General features: G+C 37.0%; 1 protein-coding gene across 1 annotated transcript in view; it reads left to right on the top strand.

The window, feature by feature from the left end:
- Positions 1–1462: 1462 nt before the first annotated feature.
- The window catches only part of SLC26A7 (solute carrier family 26 member 7), a 329129-nt gene continuing 303521 nt past the window's right edge, over positions 1463–27070 (top strand). The window contains exons 1-4 of the mRNA XM_082363300.1: positions 1463–1657; positions 18494–18620; positions 22866–22938; positions 25663–25858. Coding sequence (XP_082219426.1) covers positions 1475–1657; positions 18494–18620; positions 22866–22938; positions 25663–25858 — 579 coding nt within the window. The 5' untranslated portion in view covers positions 1463–1474. The remainder of the gene's footprint in view (positions 1658–18493; positions 18621–22865; positions 22939–25662; positions 25859–27070) is intronic.

Below are 27070 nucleotides of genomic sequence, written 5' to 3'. Positions count from 1 at the left end.
GTTCTAATCAAATATCATTGGCTTCATCTCCTCTCCCTTACTCTTTTGTCTTTGTCCGAATCTTTCACTTGGAAATTTTCAATTATACAAAATATAATAAGAACAGTATAATCAGCCCCTATGTACCCATTACTGAGCATCAATAATTACCAATGTTTGGTCAATCTTATTTGATCTGTTTCTTCCACCCACGTTTCTGCCCTGCTTATTTAAAAAAAAAATTCAAGACATCATGGCTTTTCACTTGAAAATTCAGATGCATTTCTAAATGTTAGGTACATTTAAAAAAATACTACCACCATGTAATTATTACATATAACAGAATAAGCAATTCCTATCATCTAATACCCAGTCCATGATCAAATTTCCTCAATCAACTTAGAAATATTTTTATTCAAATAAGGATCCAAACAAGATTCACAGATTGCATTTGACTGTTATTTTTCTTAAGTCTCATTTCATAACAGTTTCCCCTTCTTTTTATTAATGACATTGATTTGTTGGTTAAACATTGTGTCATTTGCCTTGCAGAATTTCCCATGTTCTAGATTTGGCTGACTGCTTGTCTGAGATTAATTTAGTTTGTTTTCTAGTCCTCATATTTTCTGTAAATGGTATTTAGATATAGAAGCATGATTAAACTCAGATTCAGTTTTTAGGCAAGAATATTTTATAGGTGGCGCTGTGTAATTTTTATTGTATGACATCATGAGACTTAAAAACAATATATGATTGTCTCAATTTTAGTGGTGCTAAAATTGATTAGTAAGTTAAGTTATTAGCCTGATTTCTTACTCACAAATTTCCTCATCAACCTTTCACCTAATGCTTTTAGCACCCAATTGTGATCTTTACATATATCCAGTATTTCATTAGATTTACCAAAATGGTGATTTTTCCTAAATCTATTTTTTTCTTCCTCATTTATTGGCTTCTGTTTTTCTATGAGTAAGAACTTTATTAGGTTACACCAAAATGCAGTTTGTACTGGAAAAGCAGAATAAATGCTTCATTTTTTTTCCTTTATCATTTTTCAGTCTTTTGAGTTGGTTCCCTAGCAAGTCCCAAGGTAGTCAATGGGTTTCTTTTATTTTTATAATACCATTATGAATTCTTAGATTTTAATTATTTTGATGTTTCGGTCCACTCATCATTCTTTCTGATTCTCAAATATTCCCATTTTAGACTAGTGGGAGCCCTTAGAAGTGGCTTCTGTGTCCTTTGATGTGATCTCATTAGTCCTTGGTAACTTCTTTGCCTCTGGCACAAGATATTCTAGGCTCATCTTGTACATTTCCTGCCCCAAACCTGGAATCAGTTATTTTCCCTCTGTACCTTTTACACAGGAAACTATCTAATGCCTCCCACCTTCAACATGGTAGATCTCAGAATGTTTTTGTTTCCATGACACACCAATTCTGCAATTAGAGGTTCTAAAGATGCGTAATAAGGAAGCTATTTCTCTTCCAAGCCCATGGCTGAAAGGTTGTTAATAAGAGCACTGAAGGGCGGTAAAAGCACTAAAATCGTTACCTTAAATGGAAAGAACATGACAAAGATGCCCTCAATGTTAGAAAAACTGCCTGGCTTGAAGACTCTAGACCTTCAGAATAACCGAATCCCCAAAGTGTGCCCAGAGATAAGCACCTTGACCCAGGTGAGGAACAGCATTATCTTTTTCAATTGAGGATGGAAAATAGGAAGAGAGAAAAGAGTTGAGAAAACAAGAAGCCTTCAATCTCTGGAGACTTAGCTCCCTGGAGACTTAATGTGGATGGTTGCTGGAAAGGGATCAGAAGGCTTTCTCCCTTAGTGAATTACATATGGTAGGGAGAGAAGATGTTACAACTTATCCACGTGTTCTGTGACCCACATTTGGAATCAGAGGGTTAGGTCTCTGCCACACTCATCTTTCTGGAGGCTGTCATCTGGAAAGGGGTTGGGAGCCTGGATCTACTTGTCTACCTTGGGGGCTCCATCTGGAAGTGGGTTTGAGGATCCTGGAGATGCTGTTCACCCTGGGGACTATCCTGAAGCTTTTGCATATGGAATGAAGAGATATTTCTGATGTAAGAAGGGAGTTCTTTTCAATTTCCTAGAGCAGGCTGAACATTGAAATGGAGTGTTGGCAGGAAATGGGAAGGAGGGAACATTCATTTCTTCTGAAGTAGTCTTTAAAAGAAGGTTAGTATTTTAAATAAAGAATATTCTTATAAAGAGCAACAGAATGAATCCCAGATGCTTGTGTTAAACATTTCTGCTGAACAATGTGAAACTCCAGCTGCTAAAATCTTGAGGTTGGGAGAAGGCAAGGGATATTAACTTTGCAGTTTTCTTTTTGTTCACTTCTAAACTGTCATCAGCACTGAAACAACCTATAACCAGCCAAGTCATTGTAGTTGATTATAGTTCATTACTTTTGAGTTCAGAGTTACAAAAAAAAAACAAAACTCTATTTTCTTACCTTCACCTACCTCATTTCCTCTTAGGTTTCCAAAATTATTTGAGTTTGTAGTCTGTGGCCATATCTTTCCAAGAAATACGGTAATACTCAAAAACTCCCCCTTTAATAATAACTTCCAAAAGTGCATTTGTAGAACAGATTTGGACTTTTTTTTCCCTGAATTTTATTTATTTATTTTTATACAGCAGGTTTTTATTAGTTATCTATTTTATACATATTAGTGTATATATGTCAATCCCAATCTCCCACCACCACCACTCTCCACTGCTTTCCCCCTTTGGTGTCCATAAGTTTGTTCTCTACATCTGTGTCTCTATTTCTGCCTTGCAAGCCAGTTCATCTGTACCATTTTTCTAGATTCCACATATATACGTTAATATATGATATTTGTTTTTCTCTTTCTGACTTACTTCACTCTGTATGACAGTCTCTAGGTCCATCCATGTCTCTACAAATGACCCAATTTAATTCCTTTTTATGGCTGAGTAATATTCCATTGTATATATGTACCACATCTTTATCCATTATCTGCTGATGGGCATCTAGGTTGCTTCCATGACCTGGCTATTGTAAATAGTGCTGCAATGAACATTTGGGTGCATGTGTCTTTTTGAATTATGTTTTTCTCAGGGTATATGCTCAGGAATGGGATTGCTGGGTCATATGGTAGTTCTATTTTTAGTTTTTAAAGGAAATTCCATACTGTTCTACACAGTGGCTGTATTGGTTTACATTCCCACTAACAGTGCAAGAGGGTTCCCTTTTCTCCACACCCTCTCCAGCAATTATTGTTTCTAGATATTTTGGTGATGCCCATTCTAACCGGTGTTAGGTTATACCTCATTGTAGTTTTGATTTGCATTTCTCTAATAATTAGTGATGTTGAGCAGCTTTTCATGTGCCTCTTGGCCATCTGTATGTCTTCTTTGGAGAAATGTCTATTTAGGTCTTCTGCCCATTTTTTGATTGGGTTGTTTGTTTTCTTAATATTGAGCAGCATGAGCTGTTTATATATTTTGGAGATTAATCCTTTGTTGATTCATTTGCAAATATTTTCTCCCATTCTGAAGGTTGTATTTTCGTCTTGTTTATGGTTTTCTTTGCTGTGCAAAAGCTTTTAAGTTTTATTAGGTCCCTTTTGTTTCTATTTCCATTACCCTAGGAGGTGGGTCAAAAAAGATCTTGCATGATTTATGTCAAAGACTGTTCTTCCTATGTTTTCCTCTAAGAGTTTTATAGTGTCCGGTCTTACATTTAGGTCTTTAATTCATTTTGAGTTTATTTTTGTGTATGGTGTTAGGGTGTTCATTCTTTCACATGTAGCTGTCCAGTTTTCCCAGAACCACTTATTGAAGAGACTGTCCTTTCTCCATTGTATATGCTTGCCTGCTTTGTCATAGATTAGTTGACCATAGGTGCATGGGTTTATCTCTGGGCTTTCTACCCTGTTCCATTGATCTATACTTCTATTTTTGTACTGGTACCATATTGTCTTGATTACTGTAGCTTTGCAGTATAGTCTGAAGTCAGGGAGCCTGATTCCTCCAGCTCCATTTTGTTCCCTCAAGATTGCTTTGGCTATTTGGAGTCTTTTGTGTCTCCATACAAATTTTAAGATTTTTTGTTCTAGTTCTGTAAAAAATGCCATTGGTAATTTGATAGGGATTGCACTGAAACTGTAGATTGCTTTGGGTAGAATAGTCATTTTCACAATATTGATTCTTCCAATCTAAGAACATGGTATATCTCTCCATCTGTTTGTGTCATCTTTGATTTCTTTCATCAGTGTCCTATAGTTTTCTGAATACAGGTCTTTTACCTCCTTAGGTAGGTTTATTTCTAGGTATTTTATTCTTTCTGCTGCAGTGGTGAATGGGATTGTTTCCTTAATTTCTCTTTCTGATCTTTCTTTGTTAGTGTATAGGAATGCAGGAGATTTCTGTGCATTAATTTTGTATCCTGAAACTGCCAAATTCATTGATTAGCTCTAGTAGTTTTCTGATGGCATCTTTAGGATTCTCTATGTATAGTATCATGTCATCTGCAGTGACAGTTTTATTTCTTCTTTTCCAATTTGTATTCCTTTTATTTCTTTTTCTTCTCTGATTGCTGTGGCTAGGACTTCCAAAACTATGTTGAATAATAGTGGTGAGAGTGGACATCCTTGGGATTTGGACTTTTCTAATGAGACAGAGGAGTTTTTTGCAAAGGAATTTAAAATTTGACTGAACCAAGAGCCAATTCTCCACCTCTGCTTGAATTTTTTTCCATTAAAGTAACAGTGCATTGTTTTAAGAAAATCAAATAATATAAAAGGTTTATAATAAAAAGTAACTCTCTTCTGATCCACTCCTCCTCACCCACAATTTTGACCTCTATTGATAACCACTTTTAATTCTTTTGTTTTCTTGATTTGTCCATTTTAGATATCATGCTTCATCTTCCAAATATATTTATATTAATATGTTTAGTTTCTCCATAGTTATCTTTTAAATTTAATATTATTACACCTTTGTTTCTTTTTTTAAGTTAATTTTTATTGGAGTATAGTTGATTTACAGTGTTGTGTTATTTTCTGCTGACAGCAAAGTTAATCAGTTATACATATACATATACCCACTCTTTTTTAGATTCTTTTCCCATCTAGGTCATTACAGAGTATCAAGTAGAGTTCCCTGTGCTATACTGTAGGTTTTTATTAGTTATCTGTTTTACATATAGTAGTGTTATGTGTCAATCCCAATCTCCCAACCTTTGTTTCTTTTTTTTTTAAATGAAGGAGATTATTATTATTATTATTATTACTATTTTAAATTTATGGCTGTGTTGCGTCTTCGTTTCTGTGCGAGGGCTTTCTCTAGTTGTGGCAAGCGGGGGCCATTCTTCATCGCGGTGTGCGGGCCTCTCTTGTTGCGGAGCACAGGCTCCAGACCCACAGGCTCAGTAATTGTGGCTCACGGGCCCAGTTGCTCCGTGGCATGTGGGATCCTCCCAGACCAGGGCTCGAACCCGTGTCCCCTGCATTGGCAGGCAGATTCTCAACCACTGTGCCACCAGGGAAACCCCTGTTTCTTTTTTCATCAACTACAATCTCTTTTTATTCCCCACTTGGTAAGATGGCAATGTTGGCATCTGTAATCCACTTTCAGCTCTCCTTCCCTCTTCCTCTTCACAAATTATAAACTTCTTACTTTTATGAGATGTATAGTATTTATAATCTATTCAGTTATCACCATGATTAAATCTTTGTCTCATGGAGAATTCTAAAATTCTAAAACGTATACTGTTAATAAGTAAATATCATTTATATGGAACCAGTTAATGTACTATGATTATATTTTCTTCCTCATATACCATTTTTGTTCCCTTGGAGTTTCTAATTGTCTTTCACTTTTTCTTGTGCCTTTTGCCTTTATCATGGCCTCATTTTATTTTAAACGTGATCATATTACATACCCTATCAAACGTGCTTTTTCCTTGAGTAACTTCCTTCCAGGAGCCTCTGTCCTCCTGCCCCAATTTAAGCTGATTACTATCTAGGTTTGCTGGATACTGTCAGCCCGGATATCCCTTTGCGGCTCCTGAATTGGAACCACTGTTTCCTGGAACCATGTTTTCCCTCTTTTTTGGTTTACTTTTTTGGTTTACTTATTTTGTAGAAATAACTCTCCAGATAGCACCCTAGTCTAGGTATGTAGTAATTAAATTTTTTGAACTCTTGCATATCTGAAAACATGTGTATCCTTCTCTCCGTTTAATAGTTGTTTAGTAAAAAAATTACAGATTGTAAAATATACTCCCTCAGGAAAAAAAGCCGAAGAGTCTGATCATTATTACTTTGTCTTCTTGTGGCTCCCGCATTACTCTCCTCCTCATCTTTTGACTATTTAGGAGAGACCCTAAATTTTGACTTCCCAATTCAATTTCCTTAAACAGGGTGTTGGCTCAGCTCAGCCCTTACTTTGAAAGAAGAAGTCACATTTTACTTTTAAAGAAGAATTCAACTGATTAGAAACTAGGCTTCTTGTGGTCTATCTTTAAAGTGCTTTACAAGTCAGACTCAGGCTAATGGCATTATTGTTTCACTGCTATGAACTAGCAATTTTTTTCATGTAGAGTCTCCAATGTTGTGGAGTTTTGAAAAAAATCCATTTTCCCTTTATAATGGGAGTTCTAGAAGCACCTTGAATAAAATGTGCTAGAAACCCTCAAAAGATGGATAGAGATTATTTACATAGTTCAGAAATACTGCTCACTCTCCCAGTTGCTAAGAGAAAGGAAGACAAAACTTTCAGAAAAGAGAGAGCTTAGAGAGCTGCAAAGAGCCCTGGAAGAGTGTCTGCAAATCCTGATACTTGAACCTGTTCAGCCACTCACCAACTAAACGTAAGATATTTAATCTCACCGGGCCTCAATTTCTGCCTTCATTTATTCAAAGCCACACTTAAGTATTGAGCACCATTTGTGTCTCAGGTAATTTGGCAATTAAAAAAAGAAAAAAAAAAACAGATGAAAATACCTGCCTTCATGGAGCTATGTTCTAGTCAGAAGAGATGCAAGAAAGAAACATGCAAAACAAGTGGGATGTGAGGTAGTATTAGTGCTAAGGAGAAAAATATAGCAGATAAAGCAGGCAGGGTGCATTGTGGCATTCAGCTGAAATGCTGCCAAGTGTCCTTGTGGTCTTCATATCTTGGTGATACTTATGTCATTGTTCAAAGATGATCATAATTCTTACTCTAACAATTTTCTATAAAATCCCCGAATGCGTTTTTTAAAAGTTGGTTTGAATTCTTTCTTGTGGTGCTACAGGTCGTGCTTTTAATAATGCTTGAAACTCCCCCTATCTATTTTTTTTTTTTTTTTCTTTTGGGTCTATACTGTGCTTGACTTTTGGGTTAGTCTTTCTTTTATCATCATAGGAAGTCCAGTTTGCCCCAATATACTGATTTTTGGGGTTATATTTGCCACAGAATGCACAGCATTAAAATAGGCTTGATATTTAACTTCCTAAAACAAAAGTAATAATTACAAAATTTGTGCACTCACAAAATGGTATCAAATAGAATAACAGCATCCACCATATACCAAGAGCCAGACACAATGTTAGGAACTCTTTGTTCATTTTCAAGAAAGTTATAATTATCACTCTCATATGGTTAATAAAATTTATGATCCAGAAAGGTTAAGTCATTTGCCAAGGTCAACCAGTGAATACATGTATAAAATGAGGTCTCTTTTGCGGTTGTTTTCAGCTCTATTGTCTTATTATTCTATACACTTAGTGTGAAATTCACCAGGGTGTGTTGTTCAATTTATAGTTCCTAAAAACAAAAATTGGATTGCCTAAAGGTGGCAGGTTTGAACAGTACATGAATTGTTCCCACTCTCCATTTGTTTACATATCCATTCTTTTGACAAATATTTACATTCATCTTCTTGTGTCTATGGTGGTCCTGAGGATAGAGATGTGAAAAAAAAAAATAAGGTCTTTGTCTTCATTTGGGAATTAAATGTTAATATATGTAAGCTCAATGCCTGACATTGAAACTTTGAAATAAATTAGAGTTGCTATTGTAGTCTAACTAGCAACATGAAACTTTGAAATAAATTAGAGTGGCTATTGTGGTCTAACTAGCAACAATGATAAAATGGAAGGAGATTCTTTAGAGAATACAGATTCTATTCTTTTTTTCTTTGCTAATTTGACTAATGAAACTGGAAATTTTCAATCACTTCTAATGACATGAAAAAAATGGATTAATGTCCTATAATTTATGGTGAATACATTTGGCCTAGGACTAATGAAGTGCTGGTATATCAACAATTTTCAAAGATGCCCTTTATTATAACTCTTGAGGGTGGAGACCTTGTCTTGTCCCTAGTGCCTGGCACTTAGTAAACCATTGAATGTCAATTTGAGTGAAATGGGATGTAAGCCATTTTCAAAGTCCAACTTAATCAAACACAGAGCTATCATGATAGGTTTAAAATCTCCAAAGAAACAAATAGCCATTATCTCTAATTGTGTACAGCATTGTTGATATGCATCATAAAGTCCAATGGTAGTACAGCAATGTTCACCTTAAGTGGTTCACATGTGTAGCTGCCCAGGACAAAGATGTGGTCTGCCATAGCTTTTTATTTGACCATAAAGAATTGACAGTAAATAAAGGCAACTCTAAGCAGAGTTGGGTAGTTTGTAAATTGTTATTGCGTCCCTAGTCTCTCCTTTTCATACTTTTACTGTCCTTTTGGATGACCCCCTAACCCAGTCACCCCCCTCCCTTCCTCCTTCCCTTCCTGCCTTCCTTCTTTCCTATGTTTAACAAATAGTTGTTGTGCCTGCTAGTAGTAGACTAGCACTCTGCTAGATGCTGATAATACAAAAAGGAATGAAAACATCATGTGTCTCTACTCTCAGGTTTACTGGGGAAAGGTAATCAAATATACAAATACATGTAAAATTATAATTGTGAAAAGTGTCATGAAGAAGAATTATATTGTGTTATGAGGAGTTGTAGTCAGAGAAATCAGAGAAGGTAGACCTGAGAAGTGCAACTGAGGTAAGATCTGAAGGATGGGAGTTATGCAGAGGAACACAAGAGGAAAAGCATATGCAACAACTTTCCCTATCTCTCCCTCCTTGGACATTCTGGGTCTCACTAAGTCTGGCAGAACAGAAAGGATTTGACATCGTTTGTACTGTTTGTCAGCATCAAGCCTGTCCTTTCTCCTGTCCCATCCACTGGAAATGCGCTCTTCCTGCATGAAGTAGGTAATGCCTCCTGTTTCTAAGCCTGGCTTTGCTATAAAAACAGGGCTTTCTCATACTTGTTTATTGTATCCTGTCCTGGCACACAGGCACCTAGTGAATTCCTTCTCTCTACACTACTTTCATTCCTCTTTTGCCTCTGCTTGTATGCCCAAGCCTGCATTAAGCCTCTTGAACCCCTACTGGAACTTCTGCTTCTTTCTCTAGCTGTCAGATGTCTAGAGGAGCCCCAACCCTCTTCTCTCACTTGCCAACTGAGCACATAATCTCTCTGTGCCTCCCTTGACTTATCTCATATATAGTGTCTTAACCATGTTGGTTACTCAGAAAATTTTAGCCTCTACCCCGATTCAAACATCCAAATACTTAGTTCGTCCAAACACTTGAAAGTTTTACAGTTTACTTGAATGAGTTTTGTGTTGCAATTCCCCTTTTCCAAGATTTGGAACTCTTATCCTTGCTTCTTTAGTCTTTCCTTTAGAAGCTTCTGACAGGATGCTAAAAGGTAATGCCTTGTTAATGCTTCTGCTGTGAATGCCAGAGATTCCTTCTAATATTGCTGAGTAGGAAGTGCCAATTTCATGACACTGGGATTAATTTTGGGCTCTAAGGGAACAGGTCTTAGAGGTCACAGGGATTCTCTAGAGATTAGATGGACCTTGAAACTATTTCCAATAAAAGTATAATTGTTTTGAGAAATCTGACTTGATGTATTGGGTTGGCCAAACAGCTCGTTCATATTTTTTCTGTAAGATGACTCTAGTAACACTTAGTTATCTTTAACTTCATTCAAAACAACTTTGTTAGACTGTATTGTGGCAGCTGTAATAGCGTGCATTAAAAAAAAAAAAAAAAAAACTTATCAAAAGTGGTGAATTTTTACCCTCAGAATGGGAGAAAATATTTGCAAACGAATCAATGGACAAAGGATTAATCTCCAAAATATATAAACAGCTCATGCTGCTCAATATTAAAAAAAAACAAATAACCCAATCAAAAAATGGGCAGAAAACCTAAATAGACATTTCTCCAAAGAAGACATACAGATGGCCAAGAGGCACATGAAAAGCCGCTCAACATCATTAATTATTAGAGAAATGCAAATCAAAACTACAATGAGGTATCACCTAACACCGGTTAGAATGGGCATCATCAGAAAATCTACAAACAACAAATGCTGGAGAGGGTGTGGAGAAAAGGGAACCCTCCAGCACTGTTGGTGGGAATGTAAATTGATACAGCCACTATGGAGAACAGTAGGGAGGTTCCTTAAAAAACTAAAAATAGAATAACCATATGACCCAGCAATCCCACTACTGGGCATATACCCTGAGAAAACCATAATTCAAAAAGACACATGCACCCAAATGTTCATTGCAGCACTATTTACAATAGCCAGGTCATGGAAGCAACCTAAATGCCCATCGACAGACGAATGGATAAAGAAGATGTGGTACATATATACAATGGAATATTACTCAGCCATAAAAAGGAACGAAATTGGGGCATTTGTGGAGACGTGGATGGACCTAGAGACTGTCATACAGAGTGAAGTAAGTCAGAAAGAGAAAAACAAATATCGTATATTAACGCATATATGTGGAATCTAGAAAAATGGTACAGATGAACTGGTTTGCAAGGCAGAAATAGAGACACAGATGTAGAGAACAAATGTATGGACACCAAAGGGGGAAAGCGGGGGGTCGGGTGGTGGTGGTGGTGGTGGTGGTGGTGGTGGGATGAATTGGGAGATTGGGATTGACATATATACACTAATATGTATAAAATAGATAAGTAATAAGAAACTACTGTATAAAAAAATTAAATTTTAAAAATGGTGAATTTTTGTATAGCTATTTTAATATTGAAGATGGAAGAAAAAAGCAACACTTTCAGCATATTATGCTTTATTATTTCAAGAAAGGTAAAAATGCAACTGAAACACAAAAAAAGATGTGCAGTGTATGGTGAAGGTGCTGTGACTGATCAAACGTGTCAAAAGTGGTTTGCGAAGTTTCGTGCTGGAGATTTCTTGCTGGATGACGCTCCACAGTCAGGTAGACCAGTTGAAGTTGATAGTGATCAAATCAAGACATTAATTGAGAACAATCAATGTTAAACCACATGGGAGATAGCCGACATACTCAAAATATCCAAATCAAGCGTTGAAAATCATTTGCACCACCTTGGTTATGTTAATTGCTTGATGTTTGGTTTACACATAAGCAAAAAAAACCTTCTTGACCGTATTTTTGCATGCGATTTTCTACTTAAACATAATGAAAATACTCCGTTTTTAAAACAAATTGTGATGGGTGATGAAAAGTGGATACTATACAATAATGTGGAACGGAAGAGATCGTGGGGCAAGTGAGATGAACCACCATCAACCACACCAAAGGCTGGTCTTCATCCAAAGAAGGTGATGTTGTGTATATGGTGGGATTGGAAGGGAGTCCTCTATTATGAGCTCCTTCTGGAAAACCAAACAAGTAATTCCAAGAACTGCTCCCAATTAGACCAACTGAAAGCAGCACTTGACGAAAAGCATCTGGAATTAGTAAACAGAAAACGCATAATCTTCCATCAGGAAACGCAAGACTGCATGTGTCTTTGATGACCAGGCAAAAACTGTTACAGCTTGGCTGGGAAGTTCTGATTCATCCGCTGTATTCACCAGTTATTGCACCTTCGGATTTCCATTTATTTCAGTCTTTACAAAATTCCTCTTACGGAAAAAATTTCAATTCCCTGGAAGACTGTAAAAGGTACCTGGAACAGTTCTTTGCTCAAAAAGATAAAAAGTTTTGTTAAGACGGAATGATGAAGTTGCCTGAAAAATGGAAGAAGGTAGTGGAATAAAACTATGAATACGTTGTTCAGTAAAGTGCTCGGTGAAAATGACAAATGTCTTTTATTTTTACTTAAAAACCGAAGGAACTTTTTGGCCAACCCAATATTAAGAATTAAGAAGTTACTGAAAAATTAAATAATAGTTTTGAAATTAGCCAAGTTATTCAAATAAATTCTTTCAGGACCAGCTGGACTCAGAAGATGCATTTGGCAATTGTACTGCACTGCAGTGCTAGATTCCTAAAAAAACGGCATTTATAAGAATAAGCATGTAGAAAACAAACTATGGTTACCAGGGGGTGAGGGGGGGAGAGATAAGTTGGGAGATTAGGATTGAGATATACACGCTAGTATATATAAAATAGATAACTAATAAGGACCTGCTGTATAGCACAGGGAACTCTACTCAACACTCTGTAATGGCCTATATGGGAAAAGAATCTAAAAGAGTGGATGTATGTATATGTATAACATTCACTTTGCTGTACACATGAAACTAACACAACACTGTAAATCAACTATACTCCAATAAAAATTTTTAAAAAATTGTCCATTAAAAAAAAAAAAGAATTAGCAGAGTGAGCCCTAATTCTGCCCTGTCCCACATACCTTGGCCATATACATAACTAATTAAAAAATGTAAAAGTCTTATTTTTCTTTTATTAATTGGATTCAATTATTTTTATTAACTAGTTTACAGAATGTGACATTATGTTATGTACTATTTAGGTACAGTGAATGGAAATATTCACTGTCCTTTAAGGAATTTAAGGATTAATATTTCAAATACCAGCTCAAACATATTTGTACATGTTACAGGTGAATGATTTAATAGTTTGTTCCAAAATGGTATCACCAAGCCATAATTTAGTTTAGAAAGACTTCCCGATAAGAATGGACATTTGAGCTCACCAAGCCTTAATTTAGTTTAGAAAGACTTCCCAATAAAAATGGACATTTGAGCTGGTATATTTTTACATGAAAAAAAAATGTTTTTGGTCCAAGTTAGTCATGGATATCATTTTAAAAATCAAATAAGTAATTGAAAGATATAATAAATAGCATAGAGTTTTCTAGTGATAATTAATAGCTACAAGCACAGCATAATTAAATGTTAGGAGAGGTTGCCTGGCCCAAGTTCTAGGCATACATATGATAGGCATCACATTGTATTGATTATAGGGTTATTGAGAACGAGCAGATGGTTAGAATAAAGAAGGCATGCAGCCCATTAGAAGGAAGTGAATCCAGCTGGGTAGATTGGCACTGACTGAGCTCAATAGATACTTGATTTTGAAAAAAGACAAATGATGTGGAGCCATAATGAGTATCTTCACAGTTTGAACCATCAGCTTATTAAAGAAATGATCTAAGCAGACAGCATTCAACTAATATTTATTGAACAGCTATTGTATTCCAGACACTATTTTTTGAGTGCTGGATGAATTACAGAGACCCTATCATTGGAAAATTTCCAACTTTATAGTAAAGGTAAGATATATACATGAGTCACTATAATACAAAGCAGAAGGTAATAATTAGCCATAGAAAGTACACAGTGTTATGCAACTACAAAAGGAGGATGGCTTCCTGGAGAAGGTGATATATGCCAAGGGGGAGCATTAAACACAGAAATCCATTATAATAATTGGAGAACCAAGGTATAGTGATAGTTTAATGGAAAGAGAATCCTGAGAACATTGTCACTGTAGAAATAATAAAAAAAAAAAATTTCCAGCAAAATTAACTGATTAACAGAAAGTCATTATTCCTGTGGCCAACAGAATAACAGAGATAATTTTCTCTTTCCTAAAAATGTCATTCAAAAGTGACTGTGAATTTAGAAATCTTTGGAAAAAGGAGTTAGAAATCATTAAGAAAACAGGTTTAAAAATTGAAAACTGAGTCGAAGTGTCAACATATATACTATATGAAGCATTCCTAGCATCATGTATGTCTAACATCTTGTTCCATGGTCTTCTCCTGAGTCTAAAAGTTTATAGTTAGCATTTCATAATATCCACTATTTGCCAGGTACTTCATTATATTGGCTCTAATCCTTAAGGCAGCCCTGAGAAGTTGATGCTAGTATCTCCATTTAAAAATAAAGAAAGGAAGACAGGAATTGGAGTGACTTTCTTGAGATCCCATAGTGAGTACATTGCATAGCAGATGGTCTCCAAAGCCTGTGCTTTTGCTACTGCAAAATACTGACTAAATGGTGTAACTCACAGAACAAGAATATTTAAAAAGAGAAATCCATATATTGCATACAATTCTATTGTGTGTGTGTAATGGGTGTGTGTATGAATGAATGTATATATCACGTGCATATATATGATCATTCTAAGCAACAATAAATTCTTTTTAATAATAGTTTAAAGTAAATTGTGTAATGTAGAAATTAGGAGTATAGGCCACTGAGTGAAGCTATGTTATTTCACCATAAATCACAGCCTATACCTCAGATCCCTTTTCTGTAAATTGGGGGTACCTTGAAGTCCACCTGAGGCAATGTACAAGGTTGCATGGCACAGTATTTGGCACATATAAAATTCTATTTAAATGTTAGTCATTAGTATTAATAAGTTAATCAGTACTTTTTCTTCTCAAACTTCTTATACTCTTCTCTCTTTATCCAAAGATTGCTACCCATTAAATCTAGAGTCTATAACCCAAAGGCATCAATGGACACTGACATGCTTACCTCATATCCAAGATGTAAGAGGAAACACACACATCCATTTCAAGGCAGGCTACAGACAGGTTATAACTTAGAGGTATGAGTAGGCCAATGCAATTAAATAAATCAAATCAAATTTAGGACGAGTTGGGATACACAGACACTATTTGGGACAAACATACAAAGATGTGGAAGAGGCTACAGGGAGCCAAGAAACATTTAGTGCATACTAAGTAGGGAAATTCCTCATGGACTGATTATTCGGGCAACTCTTTATATATAATCCAGTAGGACAGGTAAAAGGAGTTTAAATGATAAGGTAGCCCATTCTTTACATTCTTAAGTTAGGTAATGCTACAGGCAGGCAGTAATGAGGACTAGTGTTAGGGTAATTGCAATGAGACTTGAAAATGATGCATCTAAAAGGCATTTTGAGAATAGGATTTGGTTACTGATTGAATTTAGGTGGCAAGAGAGAAGTTCTAGGTGATTCCAAAGTTTGGCTACCATATTATTATGAGAAAGATGAGTGCATTAGCCAAAGTGGGAAGGGGAAAAACAGATCTCATTTGTCCACTGACATTGTCCAGTTTAGATTCTGAATTTAGAGTGACATCATCACATCCACTTATGTCTTTTGAGCCAAAACCAACAAGATGAAATTTTTACAGGGATAACTGTAAATTCCTAAATTTAAGTTAAGAAAAGCATTCAATTGCACAAGTTCAGGATGTGAGTTATCTCCTTGACAGTAGGTTTTTCTTGGCCACAGACAAAATTAATTATGCACCAACCATGTGCCCCATTTCTGAAAGAGTGCATGTTGCAGCCATGTTAGGCTGCAACAGAAGTGTAGTCATCTGCCTGAGGCAGATTCCATGGTCCCAACAGATCTATGCTATGAGATCACATTTCCTGTCTCACTCTAGGTACCATGTTTCTAGAGAGGAGTACTTAGAAAAATTAGAGTGTAACCAGGATGGTAAAGGGTCTGGAAATTATGTCCTGAGGGAAATGGTTAAGGAAGAATGGAACAAATTCAGGGGGAATATGATAGCAATGTTCAAATATTTTAAAGACTGTTACGTAGGAGAGAGGCAGGGGAATAAAACTATCTTTTATGATTCCTATGGGAAGAATTGGATAGAAGTTACAGAGTGCCTAAAGAAACACACACACACACACACACACACACACACACACAGTCATAAATAAAACTGCCTAACAAGATAAAAGAGCCACCCATTACTAAGTGTGCTCATGAAGAAGGTATATAGTTGCTCACTTGCATTTTGTATGTTGCACTGGGTGACTTATGAAAGTTCTTTCTGATTGTAAGATGCTATAATTCCCTGGATCATGGGTCCGTGAGAAACCATTTAGTAGCAATGGTGTCTTTCAATCTATGACAATGTGCTAGTTTCCAAAGGACAGAAGAGTTACACTCTGAGAATACCAACAGAACTTCACTATAGATAATTACTGAAGTCTTGTAAGTTTTAAGCTTATCAGGTGGTTGTCTCTCATATGACTAAAACTTCCCTCAGGAACTACCCATAACCAAGGAGAGTTACTAACCACACACAGCTGGGCTCTTTCTGGATGCCTTCTATTTATGAAACCCTTTGTGAGTAAAACACCATTTGGAACAGTCTTGTCAAGGCATCCTAAATAGCTCAGCTCAAATGTCACCTCCTCGGAGAAGTCTTCCCTAATGACTCAATCTGACGCTGAGTCACTTTTTATCCAACTATCCTGTTTACTTTCCTTTAAATATAGCACTTAACACTAAGAGCTATGATTTGTTACTTATTTTGTTGTCTCTCTCACTTCCCAACAAATAAACACTAAGAGAGAGGGATCTTGTGTGTCTTTTTCACTCTAGCATTCAGAATAGTACCAAGCACACAACAGACATAAATATGATTGTATTAATGAAACATTTAGGTTGGGTCTTGAGGTATTTCTGAAAGGTAACTCAGTCCTTGCTACAGTGTCTCTGGACCTTTCTGTATTTTTATGTAATTTAGGGTGAAGCTCTAACATATTTGCCATGATGACAGAGTGTAATCATCTGGTCTTTAAGATACCTCTATGAATTTAAAGGCCATCAATGAATTTTCTTTTATTTATTCTGTTCTATCAAGAATAATCCCAGTTCCATTCACTTCATCTTAGTTTTAACTTTGAAATCCTTTAAACGTTAAGGTTTTCAGTTGAACCCTCTTTATTTTCTACATGTCATATTCTTGGTCGTGGAGCTCAAAATTTACATGGCAGCATTTTCAAGCCAAAGGGGCATGTAGTTAATGTGTCACCCAGAGAAAATGCCTTCTTGAGTTACCCATTTTATATCATTATCTTGGGAGCTAAATTGAATCAGAAAACCAGATGTGGCTGTTGGCCACCCTACTACATTTCTCTAGATTGCTCTTCAAAATTACCTTCCCTCAAAGCTCTTACATCTCCTCCTCCAAGTAGATGGCTTTGTTTCACATTTCATTAAAAAAACAGACACTGTCAGTCAGGAACTCCCTCATCTTTCAGTCGTCAAATCTATCCACTGCCCTGATCTGCACTTACCTTCTCTACCTTCGTTCTTACTTCCCGAATGAAAAGTCCCTGCTCTTATCCAAGGCTATCACCCATTTGTATCTTGGATCCTATCCTTGCTCGTCTACTAAAGGATTTTGATTCTGCAATTATCCCTGTCCTTATATCATTAGTTTCTCACTATCTACAAGATTATTTTCATCAGCATATAAATAAACTGTACTATATTTTATTTTAAACAAAATACAAACAAACCCTCCAGGCTCCCTCCTAATTTTCTAGTGTCCCTTCATAACAAAAGTTTTTTAAAGAATTGTATTTCAGTCATTGTCTTCACTTTCTCACATTTTCTCCACAGCATACTTCAGTTTCCTCCTCAGCACTTCACCCCTGTTATCAAGGTCACCAACAACTTTCATGTTGCTAAGTCCAGTGGTTACTTGTATGCTTTTATTTTACTTAACATTCTTTTGGGATTTGACTCGAATCTTCCTCCTTAAAATAGGGGTGTGTTGGGGACCCCTGGATTAGAGGATCTAGAGGATCTTTCTAACTCCTTTTATGTATGGTCCTTCCTATGTCTGACCAATCTGACATTAGTAGGTACATAGGGCAGATCTTCCCTACCCTACCATATCATGTCAATAGTTTCTCTTATGAACTTTGTGATCACAGAGTGATGTTAAAGGCCACCCTCCCACCCCACCCGCATCCATGTATTATAGAAGTCTTATTGGCCTAAGTGAAAAAGCTCATTTGGGATTAGTATGACAGAAGGACCTCATGTCTTCAGCTAATTTCTGATTTCAGGAAATTAGCCCCTTTGCTGAGTTTTTAGTGTTAGGATACTCCTGAGTTGCTCAAGTAACTTATGAATGGATCATTAATTGTGTTTTTAAATACCTGTGAAATGGTTTGTAATACAATTTTAATGAAGTTAAGTACTTTAATTGAGAATTAAATTGTGCTTAAATTAACATAAAGTGTTTGAACATGAATTCAAATGACCTTTATTTTTATAGATAATTTTAGGTACATGTGAAATAATTAAGATTATGTTGATTTTTTTAGGTTATATGTATCTCAGCAAAGGGGCTTAATTATTTCTTTTTTCTCATGTAAGGTGCATAATGTATGAGTTCATTAAATCTCTATATATTTGCAGTTGACAGCACTAAATCTGGGAAACAACCTTTTAGAAGAAGTTCCAGAAGAGATGAAATACCTTACATCCTTGAAGAAGCTCCATTTATTTGGAAATAAGATTCATAGATTTGCATCTGGAGTATGTGGTTAGTCAAAGAAGAGCATAATTATAGTGTCAAACTTAATTTCCTTATATTGAACAATTTGAAACTAAAGTGAAGAAGGAATTTTACATTTTAATCTTTTTGGTTGGAGATATTTACACTTGAAATTAGGGAATTTGGGGAACAACTTTTTTTCCGACTACCATATTATATATTTCTTTACATATAGATCTAAGAAAATAAATAAGCATTAGTGTTAGTAAATTTTCCCCTTTTCAGAATCAGTGTACATTTAGACTCTCAAATCTGGGCACCCTTTCTCTGGGCCAGAGAGAAAACTAGTTGAAAATCAAATCAAGAAAAGCTCTACACAGCTCTCCTTGTTCTTTACACCTTTTACACTGTCTAAAACACTAAGTCACAATCTTTGCTCAAGATGTTAAGCTTAAATGAACTTGGGGAGAATTTTAAAGAAAAGATAGGAGATTCAATAAATGGCCCTTTTTTCTTTGTGTTTCCCTTAAACTAATAATTTCTCCATTTAATATGACATTTTTCCTATTTAATATAGGTAGAGTATGCTTAAGGACAGAACACATGACAGAGATCCAGATAATTTTTATAGGTTCATTAACTCATGTAAGGCATTTTACTACTTTGTGTCCCCGATAGTAAAATTAGAACTATATAATAGAATTTATAAAGTTCTGTGAACTTTTGAGGCATGGGTGCTATATATCATCACTGTTATCATTGAGCAGCATTTATTAAGGGTATTATTTCATGGGCCCTCAGTTAGAGGCGTATAGCAAAGAGCACAAGTAGATTCTGGTACTATCTCTTTAAAGTACTTTAAAATATTAGCTCATGTATCTTGCAGAAATATTTTTCCACAGAATAATAACTGTAATAAACTCTTATTAATGGTATGCACGTTATACATACAAAGCTGTAGATTCAGGGTTCAGTCATAAGTTACTTAGGAAGAAAACAATTTACACATAAGAAAAAATTAAGGGCATGCAAAAAAGTACACAATAATATTTATGAACTATACTGAGGGGACAAACAGGTAAAACCTGATGTATTATAAATGATATTAAGCAACCTAATTCATGCTACTTTAGGCTTCTGTAAAGAAATTTTTTCTCATGTTGCTCTTAAATTTGAGGTTTAAAAAATAATGTAATCTGTGTACAGTGCCCCTGCATGTCTGTAGTTTCTCTGTTTCTTGATTTGGGGCTGTTGAACTTTGAAAATCCCATGTGAGTGACATAAATTATGTTCTATGCCAGGTCTTGATTATCCAAGGGCAGAAGCAGTTTGGTGTCAGGGATTTGAGCACTGTCCAGCATGTATTACATGGCACTATACCCATCCCCCCACCCCACCAAAGTAGACTGGACCAGGGTGAGACATGTGTCCCAAGCTGGGTCAGTCACATTCTCTTTCTTGGGGATTATGATAGAGCCTAAAACAGTTTTACTGGTCTGAGCTAATCACATGAACTAAGAGAGAGATTTCAAACTGGTGACCCGTGGGATGAATCTGGTTCACAAATAGGTTAGTTCTGTTTTGTCTGCCTCTCTAAATATTTTAGGGTCCCCAGATTTCCAAATTAAGAGAGTTCATATAAAAGTCTGAATCTCTGGCTCTTTTCTGTCTGTCTGTTTTAAAAAAGAAAGATTAGGCAACACTGGACTCACATTCCCATGTGACAGCAATTTCTGGGAGCTGGCTGAAATGCAGCTGCTGTGTTGGAAAACGCATGTGCTTACCAGTTCAGCGCATGCCTGACAGGTGAACTCCTGCTAGGCCCCCTGCTGTGTTTTGAGTTATCTTCTTGGTTCCTGTAGGCCAGTGGTCCTCAACCTTTTTGGCAGCAGGGACCGGTTTCATGAGGACAATTTTTCCACAGACCAGGAGGGGGGAAGGTTTTGCGATGATTCAAACACATTACATTTATTGTGCACTTTATTTCTATTATTATTACATTGTAATATATAATGAAATAATTATACAACTCACCTTAATGCAGAATCAGTGGGAGCCCTGAGCTTGTTTTTACTTGCCACTCACTGATAGGGTTTTGATATGAGTCTGCAAGCAGTTGATTTATTATCATCTCTGTGCAGTTAAATCTCTCTGCTAATGATAATCTGTATTTGTAGCCACTCCCCAGCGCTAGCATCGCTGCCTCAGCTCCACCTCAGATCATCAGGCATTAGATTCTCATAAGGAGTGTGCAACCTAGATCCCTTGCATGCGCAGTTCACAGTAGGGTTCGCGCTCCTATGAGAATCTAATGCTGCTGCTGATCTGACAGGAGGCAGAGCTCAGGCAGTAATGTGAGCAATGGGGAGCAGCTGTAAATACAGTTGAAGCTTCGCTCGCTTACTCGCCCACTGCTCACCTCCTGCTGTGTGGTCCCATTCCTAATAGGCCATGGACCGGTAGCAGTCCATGGCCCAAGCATTGGGGACCCCTGCTGTAGCCATTTCAATTTGAGAATTCTGTCTACTCCATGATCATTCAAATGCAGGAGTTGTGGGACAGCTATATGGATACATGGAAAAGTAAAGAAAATATGTTCAAAAGAGAAAGAATGAGGAGTGAAGGAGAGGGGAAGTGAGAAAGAGAAAGAGAATGAATATGAAGCTGAGAGAATCTGTAATGAGAAATGGAACTCTATGTTCTGCAGAGATTCCCAGAGAGTATTATCTACCAGACTTTGAGAAGCTCCTGGGGGCAGACAGACTATTAGCCTGGAGCTGGTATGGGTTTCCTTGGACATCACGACCTGGCTCAGTGATTCAGAAGCATCAGAAACCCAGGAGACTCAAGCATGAGCATTTCTGTGACTACCAAGAGCAGCCAAAGGACTATGTATATACACAGCCAACACATACAGTTGACCCTTGAACAACACAGGTTTGAACCGCAGGTCCACTTATACCAGGATTTTTTTTCAATGGTAAATACTGCAGTACTGCAGATCCCTGGGTTGTTTAAATCCCGGGATGCAGAGAAAGAGCAGATGGGAGGACCAATTATAAGTTATACGTGGATTTTCCACTGTGTGGAGGATTGGCGCCCCTAATGCCCCCATGTTGTTCAAAGGACTACTGTGTGTGTGTGTGTGTGTGTGTGTGTGTGTGTGTGTGTGTGTGTGTGTACATATATACCTAAAATTATATTTTATGTATCTCTTACGCATATTTATATACATATGTTTATATTAATATGACTTCCCGCTGCAGCCACAAGGTCCAGCATGTTGGACATAGGGTGCGGTGGGCCCACGCAGCCATGGACTGGCTCATGGGGACGTCTAAAAGCCAAGCCCAACAATGAGAAGCCTGTTGGGGAGAAGAAGATGTACCTGGAAGCGGAGTACACCAAGTCCGGAATCGAAGTCCGACTTCGAGTTCAAGGTGCTGGTGGTGTTGCCTGAGAGATCGACCTCAACCAGGGGCTGGCGAGCAACACCGCGACGGTCTCCACGACGTCCTCGTGCAGGATGGGGAAGCCCAGCATTCTGCATAGGAGAGGGGTGCCAGACGACGGTCATGGGCCACACACAGTGCTAGCGGCACAAAGGGCAGGAAGAACGGCAAGTGCATAGTCCCCTAGTACGTCGACTTTGTCTTGAGCTCCCTGCAGAAGCTGGTGACCCAAGAGGACCTGTTCCCCACGAAATACAGCAGAGAATTCCCCAGCTCCTTCCAGTCTCCGGTGAAGAAGATCAGCAAGTAGCTGTTTCACGCACCAGCGCCCATCTACTCCTTCAACTTCAAGGAGACTCTGGCTCTGGAATAGAGTTGAACACACTCTACGTCAACTTCACCCTCTTCGCCAGGGAGTTGTGGGCCGTGGTGCGATGGGCTGGTTTCCTGTGCGGTTTTCCTGGTTGGTGGATGAGTTCGGCTCGTCAGGAAGACCCTTTGGACGTCATTCATGCATTTCGCAAACATTTATGGGACTACGGTTCTGAGTTTCAAAAACAAAACTAAAACCCTGGGTTCCGGTGCCTTTTATAATAGTTTCCAGGTCCAGTTTGTGGTGAGTTTGGCTGTACCCTCTATCCTCAGGTGTCAAGACTTAGCTTTCTAACTGGGATAAATTCTGCCTTTTTGATTAAGTTAATCTGAGAGGGTATCAGTTACCAGCAACCCAAAGAGCCTTGGCCAAGGCAAGAAACCAGAAGGAAAACAAAGATGTACAGAAAAGTGACTAAAAATTATTTTCTAACAGATATCTAAAGTGACTAAAATTATTTTCTAACAGATGGCTTACAAAATTTGATCCTGCTTAATCTGAACAACAATCAGCTTACATGGATTCCTCAAGAAATCAGCAGGTAATTTTGTTTCTAGTGAGAGCTGGTTACCACTACCACCCCCCACACCCCATGCCGCCAACTGCCATTTCTCCCCATCCTGGTCATTTGAACACGGTATGCCTAGCCTCAAGTCCTTGTGGGATTTATACATAGCAAAGAGGCACCTGAAGGACTGAGGCAAGACACTGATTTTAAGCAAATGATTCTTTAAACACTTCAGAGAAATGAGAAACAGCATGACTTGGTAGTCTAAGTATAAAAGTGAGGGTTTGAAACAAAGTTCTAAAGTTGATTGTGTTATTGATTTCCTAACTGGGGGGTTCTTGGAGCTTGCTCTGCTACAGAATTGGGGACATTAAACTTTACTGTAAAACATTTTCAGCTTGATGGAAAAGGTAATATGAAAGCAATGACTTTAAAACCAATATGTCGTTTTCATAAAAAAAAAAAAAAACACATTTTATTATCATTAACAAAAACAAAAACAAAATGCTATTTTTCCTTATCCTGCACATTTGCATAGATGGGCTGCTGTTACAGTGACTTTCTGAAGTCAGCTGAAGGCCTTGTCCTTCTGCAGGCAAAACACCCTCTTGGGCTTTTCTTCTGACAGATGGAGACAGAACCCTACTCAGGTTTACTTTGGAGACTCTATTGCCTGTCAAACAGAAACAGATGTATTACAACATAAGAACATCCAGATTTTTAAAGGATACAAAACTATGAATAGTTCTCAACAAAGGGCTTTCTGCAACACCTAAAGTCTATTCCAATTTACTTGTTTATACCTCTAGCTAATGTATTTTTCCCCAGATAGATTTTTACAGAAAAAGTAATGTTTTAAATCAGAGCAACTAGAAAAAAATTTGAAGCTATCTAATTTATGAAGAAGAGGAATACTTATGGTAATGAAAATGCCAATAGTTGTCTGCTTGCTTTTTCACTCATTCAGCTTATCAACTGATTTATGTGTTGGTCATGTAATGAAAAACGGACACCTTGGAAGATCTGGTGAACTAGGTTCAGGTCATAACTTTGTGCAACTAGCCTTATGACCTTGGCCAAGTAATTTAACTGTCTTGGACCTTGGTTTTCTCATCTCTAAAGGAAGAATTGTGAGGAGATGAACTTTGAAATTCTTGCAGCTATAACACGTTATGATTTCACAATTTAGTAAGCTTAGCTCTGGAGAACAAAGTACAATATTGTCTTTCGTTAAATGTATTCTTAACTATTTTAAGTGTTTTTTTTTGATGTTATTGTAAATGGAATTTTGAAAACTTTTATTTTCAGTTGTTTGTGGCTACAATATAGACATAAAATAGATTTTTTAAATAGTGACTTTGTAGTCTGTGACCCTGCTTTTAGTTCTAGTAGGTTCGTTTGGTTTTTTTTTTTTGCAGTACCTCTCTTTAACATTTTAACATTTTGACTATATTTTTAATTTTGAAATACTTTCCTCTCATACCTTTAGAAATTCCTTGTTAACCAGGTTCATCTATTTTTCTGCTCATGCCTTCTCTGGGTGCCTTTGGTTTTTGTTTGTTTGTTTGTTTGTCAGATGTTCATATTTCTCAAGAATCTTTCCATCTGCTTCCTCTCTATCTCCTTCTGATCTTTTGTTGTTGTTATTCTTTCTGTCAGTCTCATGTATTCACATGGCTTCCACGATCAAGTTCATAGACTCTTCCCCCATCAAGTTCATAGAATCTTCCCCCAAATCTCTTTCACTAGCACTGACTATTGTCATAAGCAACAGTCCCCCATTTTAAACTGTCTAGAAATGTCACCTCATTATGTTACTAATTTAACTTCAACAGCTTGAGAGCATTATAAATCTTCATTCTTAGCTTTGCAAGAAGACACATCTGCATTTGAATCTTGACATGGTTTTCTGATGTTTAAGTTGGGTAAGTTATTCACTGCCTCTGGTCCTTTATTTTCCTCATTTCTGGATTAAGGGTAATAACTCCAGCCTTAGGGTTGTGCTGTAGATTAAATTTAATGCACAAGTACATAGTTGGTGCTCAGTAGTGCTAATTTGTTCCTGCTTCTTTATTCAAAATACTAATATTTTCTCAGTTTGCTATGCCTTCCTGTTGCCCTAATTTTACAGGTTCTATTATTCAAGGCCAAGTTCAAAATGTTGGTTCTTCCAAAATGCTTGTGAGGGACCTCAGGTACTATATCTGCAATTACAGGCTCAAATCTTAACCCTTTTCTCCTTGTTTGTTGGCATTTTCTATCCTCAATTTATGACTCTATCTAATATCTCCTTCTAGACAATGATATACATAAGGGCAGAATTTGTGGCCGATCTGTCTTTGCATCTTCTGCAGCAACTAAGTGGTACAGGATGTATAATCTATATCTAAATCTATACCTATCTATATCCATGTGTGTGTATATGTCCTCCTTTGTCCTCTGGCTTCCTCTTCAGTATAGCTAGTGTATATGTACAAAGAATGAAGATAGAATTTTCTTTTTCTTAAATCTAAGTTTTGATTAGATAAAATTTTAACTTTTAACATAAGCCATCTGATTATAAAATATCTTTAAAAGTTAAATTACAACACAGTTTTTTTTATGCTCAAATGATTCATAGTAGTTGTGAACACTTGACTGAAGAAAAGCTCAGGTGAGCTACAAAAAATGTGAATTGATACGTGGCTCTGATAAGTGAGGTCTGTACAATGGACTTTCTTATTCTTGTGAATTTCATTCATACACTTTATTTTTTAGATTAAAAAGCCTTACATATCTGAGTATAAATCATAACCGGCTAGCCAGCATTCCTAGAGAACTTTGTTTCCTTGAGAATCTTTCTGAACTTCAACTTAACTACAATCAGCTCATTTGCATACCCAAAGAGATGAATTTCTTGAAGAAGCTCCAGAAGCTTCTTCTGGTCAGGAACAACATAGAATCTTTGCCAGAGGTAAGCAAAAGATGGAACCAAATTTTCTTTTGTTGGTGAAGAACTCATTACACCATGATAAGGAGCAGTTGTAGAATAGATTTGGGCATCTGAGTACAAGAGGTCATTTGCTTTCCCTCTGATTAGGTATAATCAGTTCCCAAATCCCTATGACAAAGGAAGGTTATAACTTGGATTTTTTCACAAAGCTAGGGATGACAGATTTAGTAAATAAAAATACAGAATGCTTAAATCTGAATTTCAGATTACCGATGAAGAATTTTTTTTAGTATAAGTATGTTCCAAATATTGCATGGGACATACTTATACCTTTTAAAAATCTTATTTTTTTTTGCCTGAAATTTAAATTTAAGTGAGTGTCCTGTATTTTATCTGGCAACTCTATATACAGCACAAAATATTAGTACTTTTTGGTTTTTGAGTAAGTACTAGATATCTTCCATTTTTCCTTTACATCCACTCTCCATCCTTTTCCAACCTGTTCTGTGCCTGGGAGACTGACCCCTATGGGCATCAATGAGCTCCTTTGTCCTCAGACTTCCTCTAGGATATGGCCAATGAGGGGCAATAGCAGGAGGTGAAGGGCAGTGGGATATTGAGTACCATATAGTTTTCCCCTGGTGTTCTCTCTAATAGGGTGCTGTGAGTTGCCTGCATGCTTTTCTGGAGGGTCATAGCAAATGTCAGGTGATCCTCAATGGACATTATTACATTCCCTTGACTCTTTAGGCCTGTGGTATTAAAGAACTCCTTGCTGTTGCTAGCTTTTGAGAACCTTGTGGTTTTATGGAACTACCTTTCTTGGTTTAGGGAACCTCATTGATTTCCCTGAACCCTGTCAAACTTTTATAAATAGTGGCTTTATTAAACTCTCCTCAAATTTCCCAGTTTAAGAGTACCATTTCCTGTTAAGAACCTGTCAACAGGTTTACCTTCCTTACTTATACAAATTAGAATTAACTTGGTAGGAGGAAATGCATGTCATACAGTAACTTGAGGAATAAAAAAAGCAGATTAATTCCTACTGTTTCACTTTTCTCTCAAGAAGATATTCCCTTGGGACTTCCCTGGTGGTCCAGTGGTTAAGAATCCGCCTTACAATGCAGGGGATGCAGGTTTGATCCTTGGTCGGGGAACTAAGATCCCACACGTCGTGGGGCAACTAAGGCTGTGCACTGCAGCTACTGAGCCCACGCGTCACAACTAGAGAGC

This window comes from Balaenoptera borealis, assembly GCF_965194805.1.
Source record: "Balaenoptera borealis genome assembly, chromosome: 17".
NCBI lineage: Eukaryota > Metazoa > Chordata > Mammalia > Artiodactyla > Balaenopteridae > Balaenoptera > Balaenoptera borealis.
This window is presented reverse-complemented; position numbering and strand designations above follow the sequence as displayed.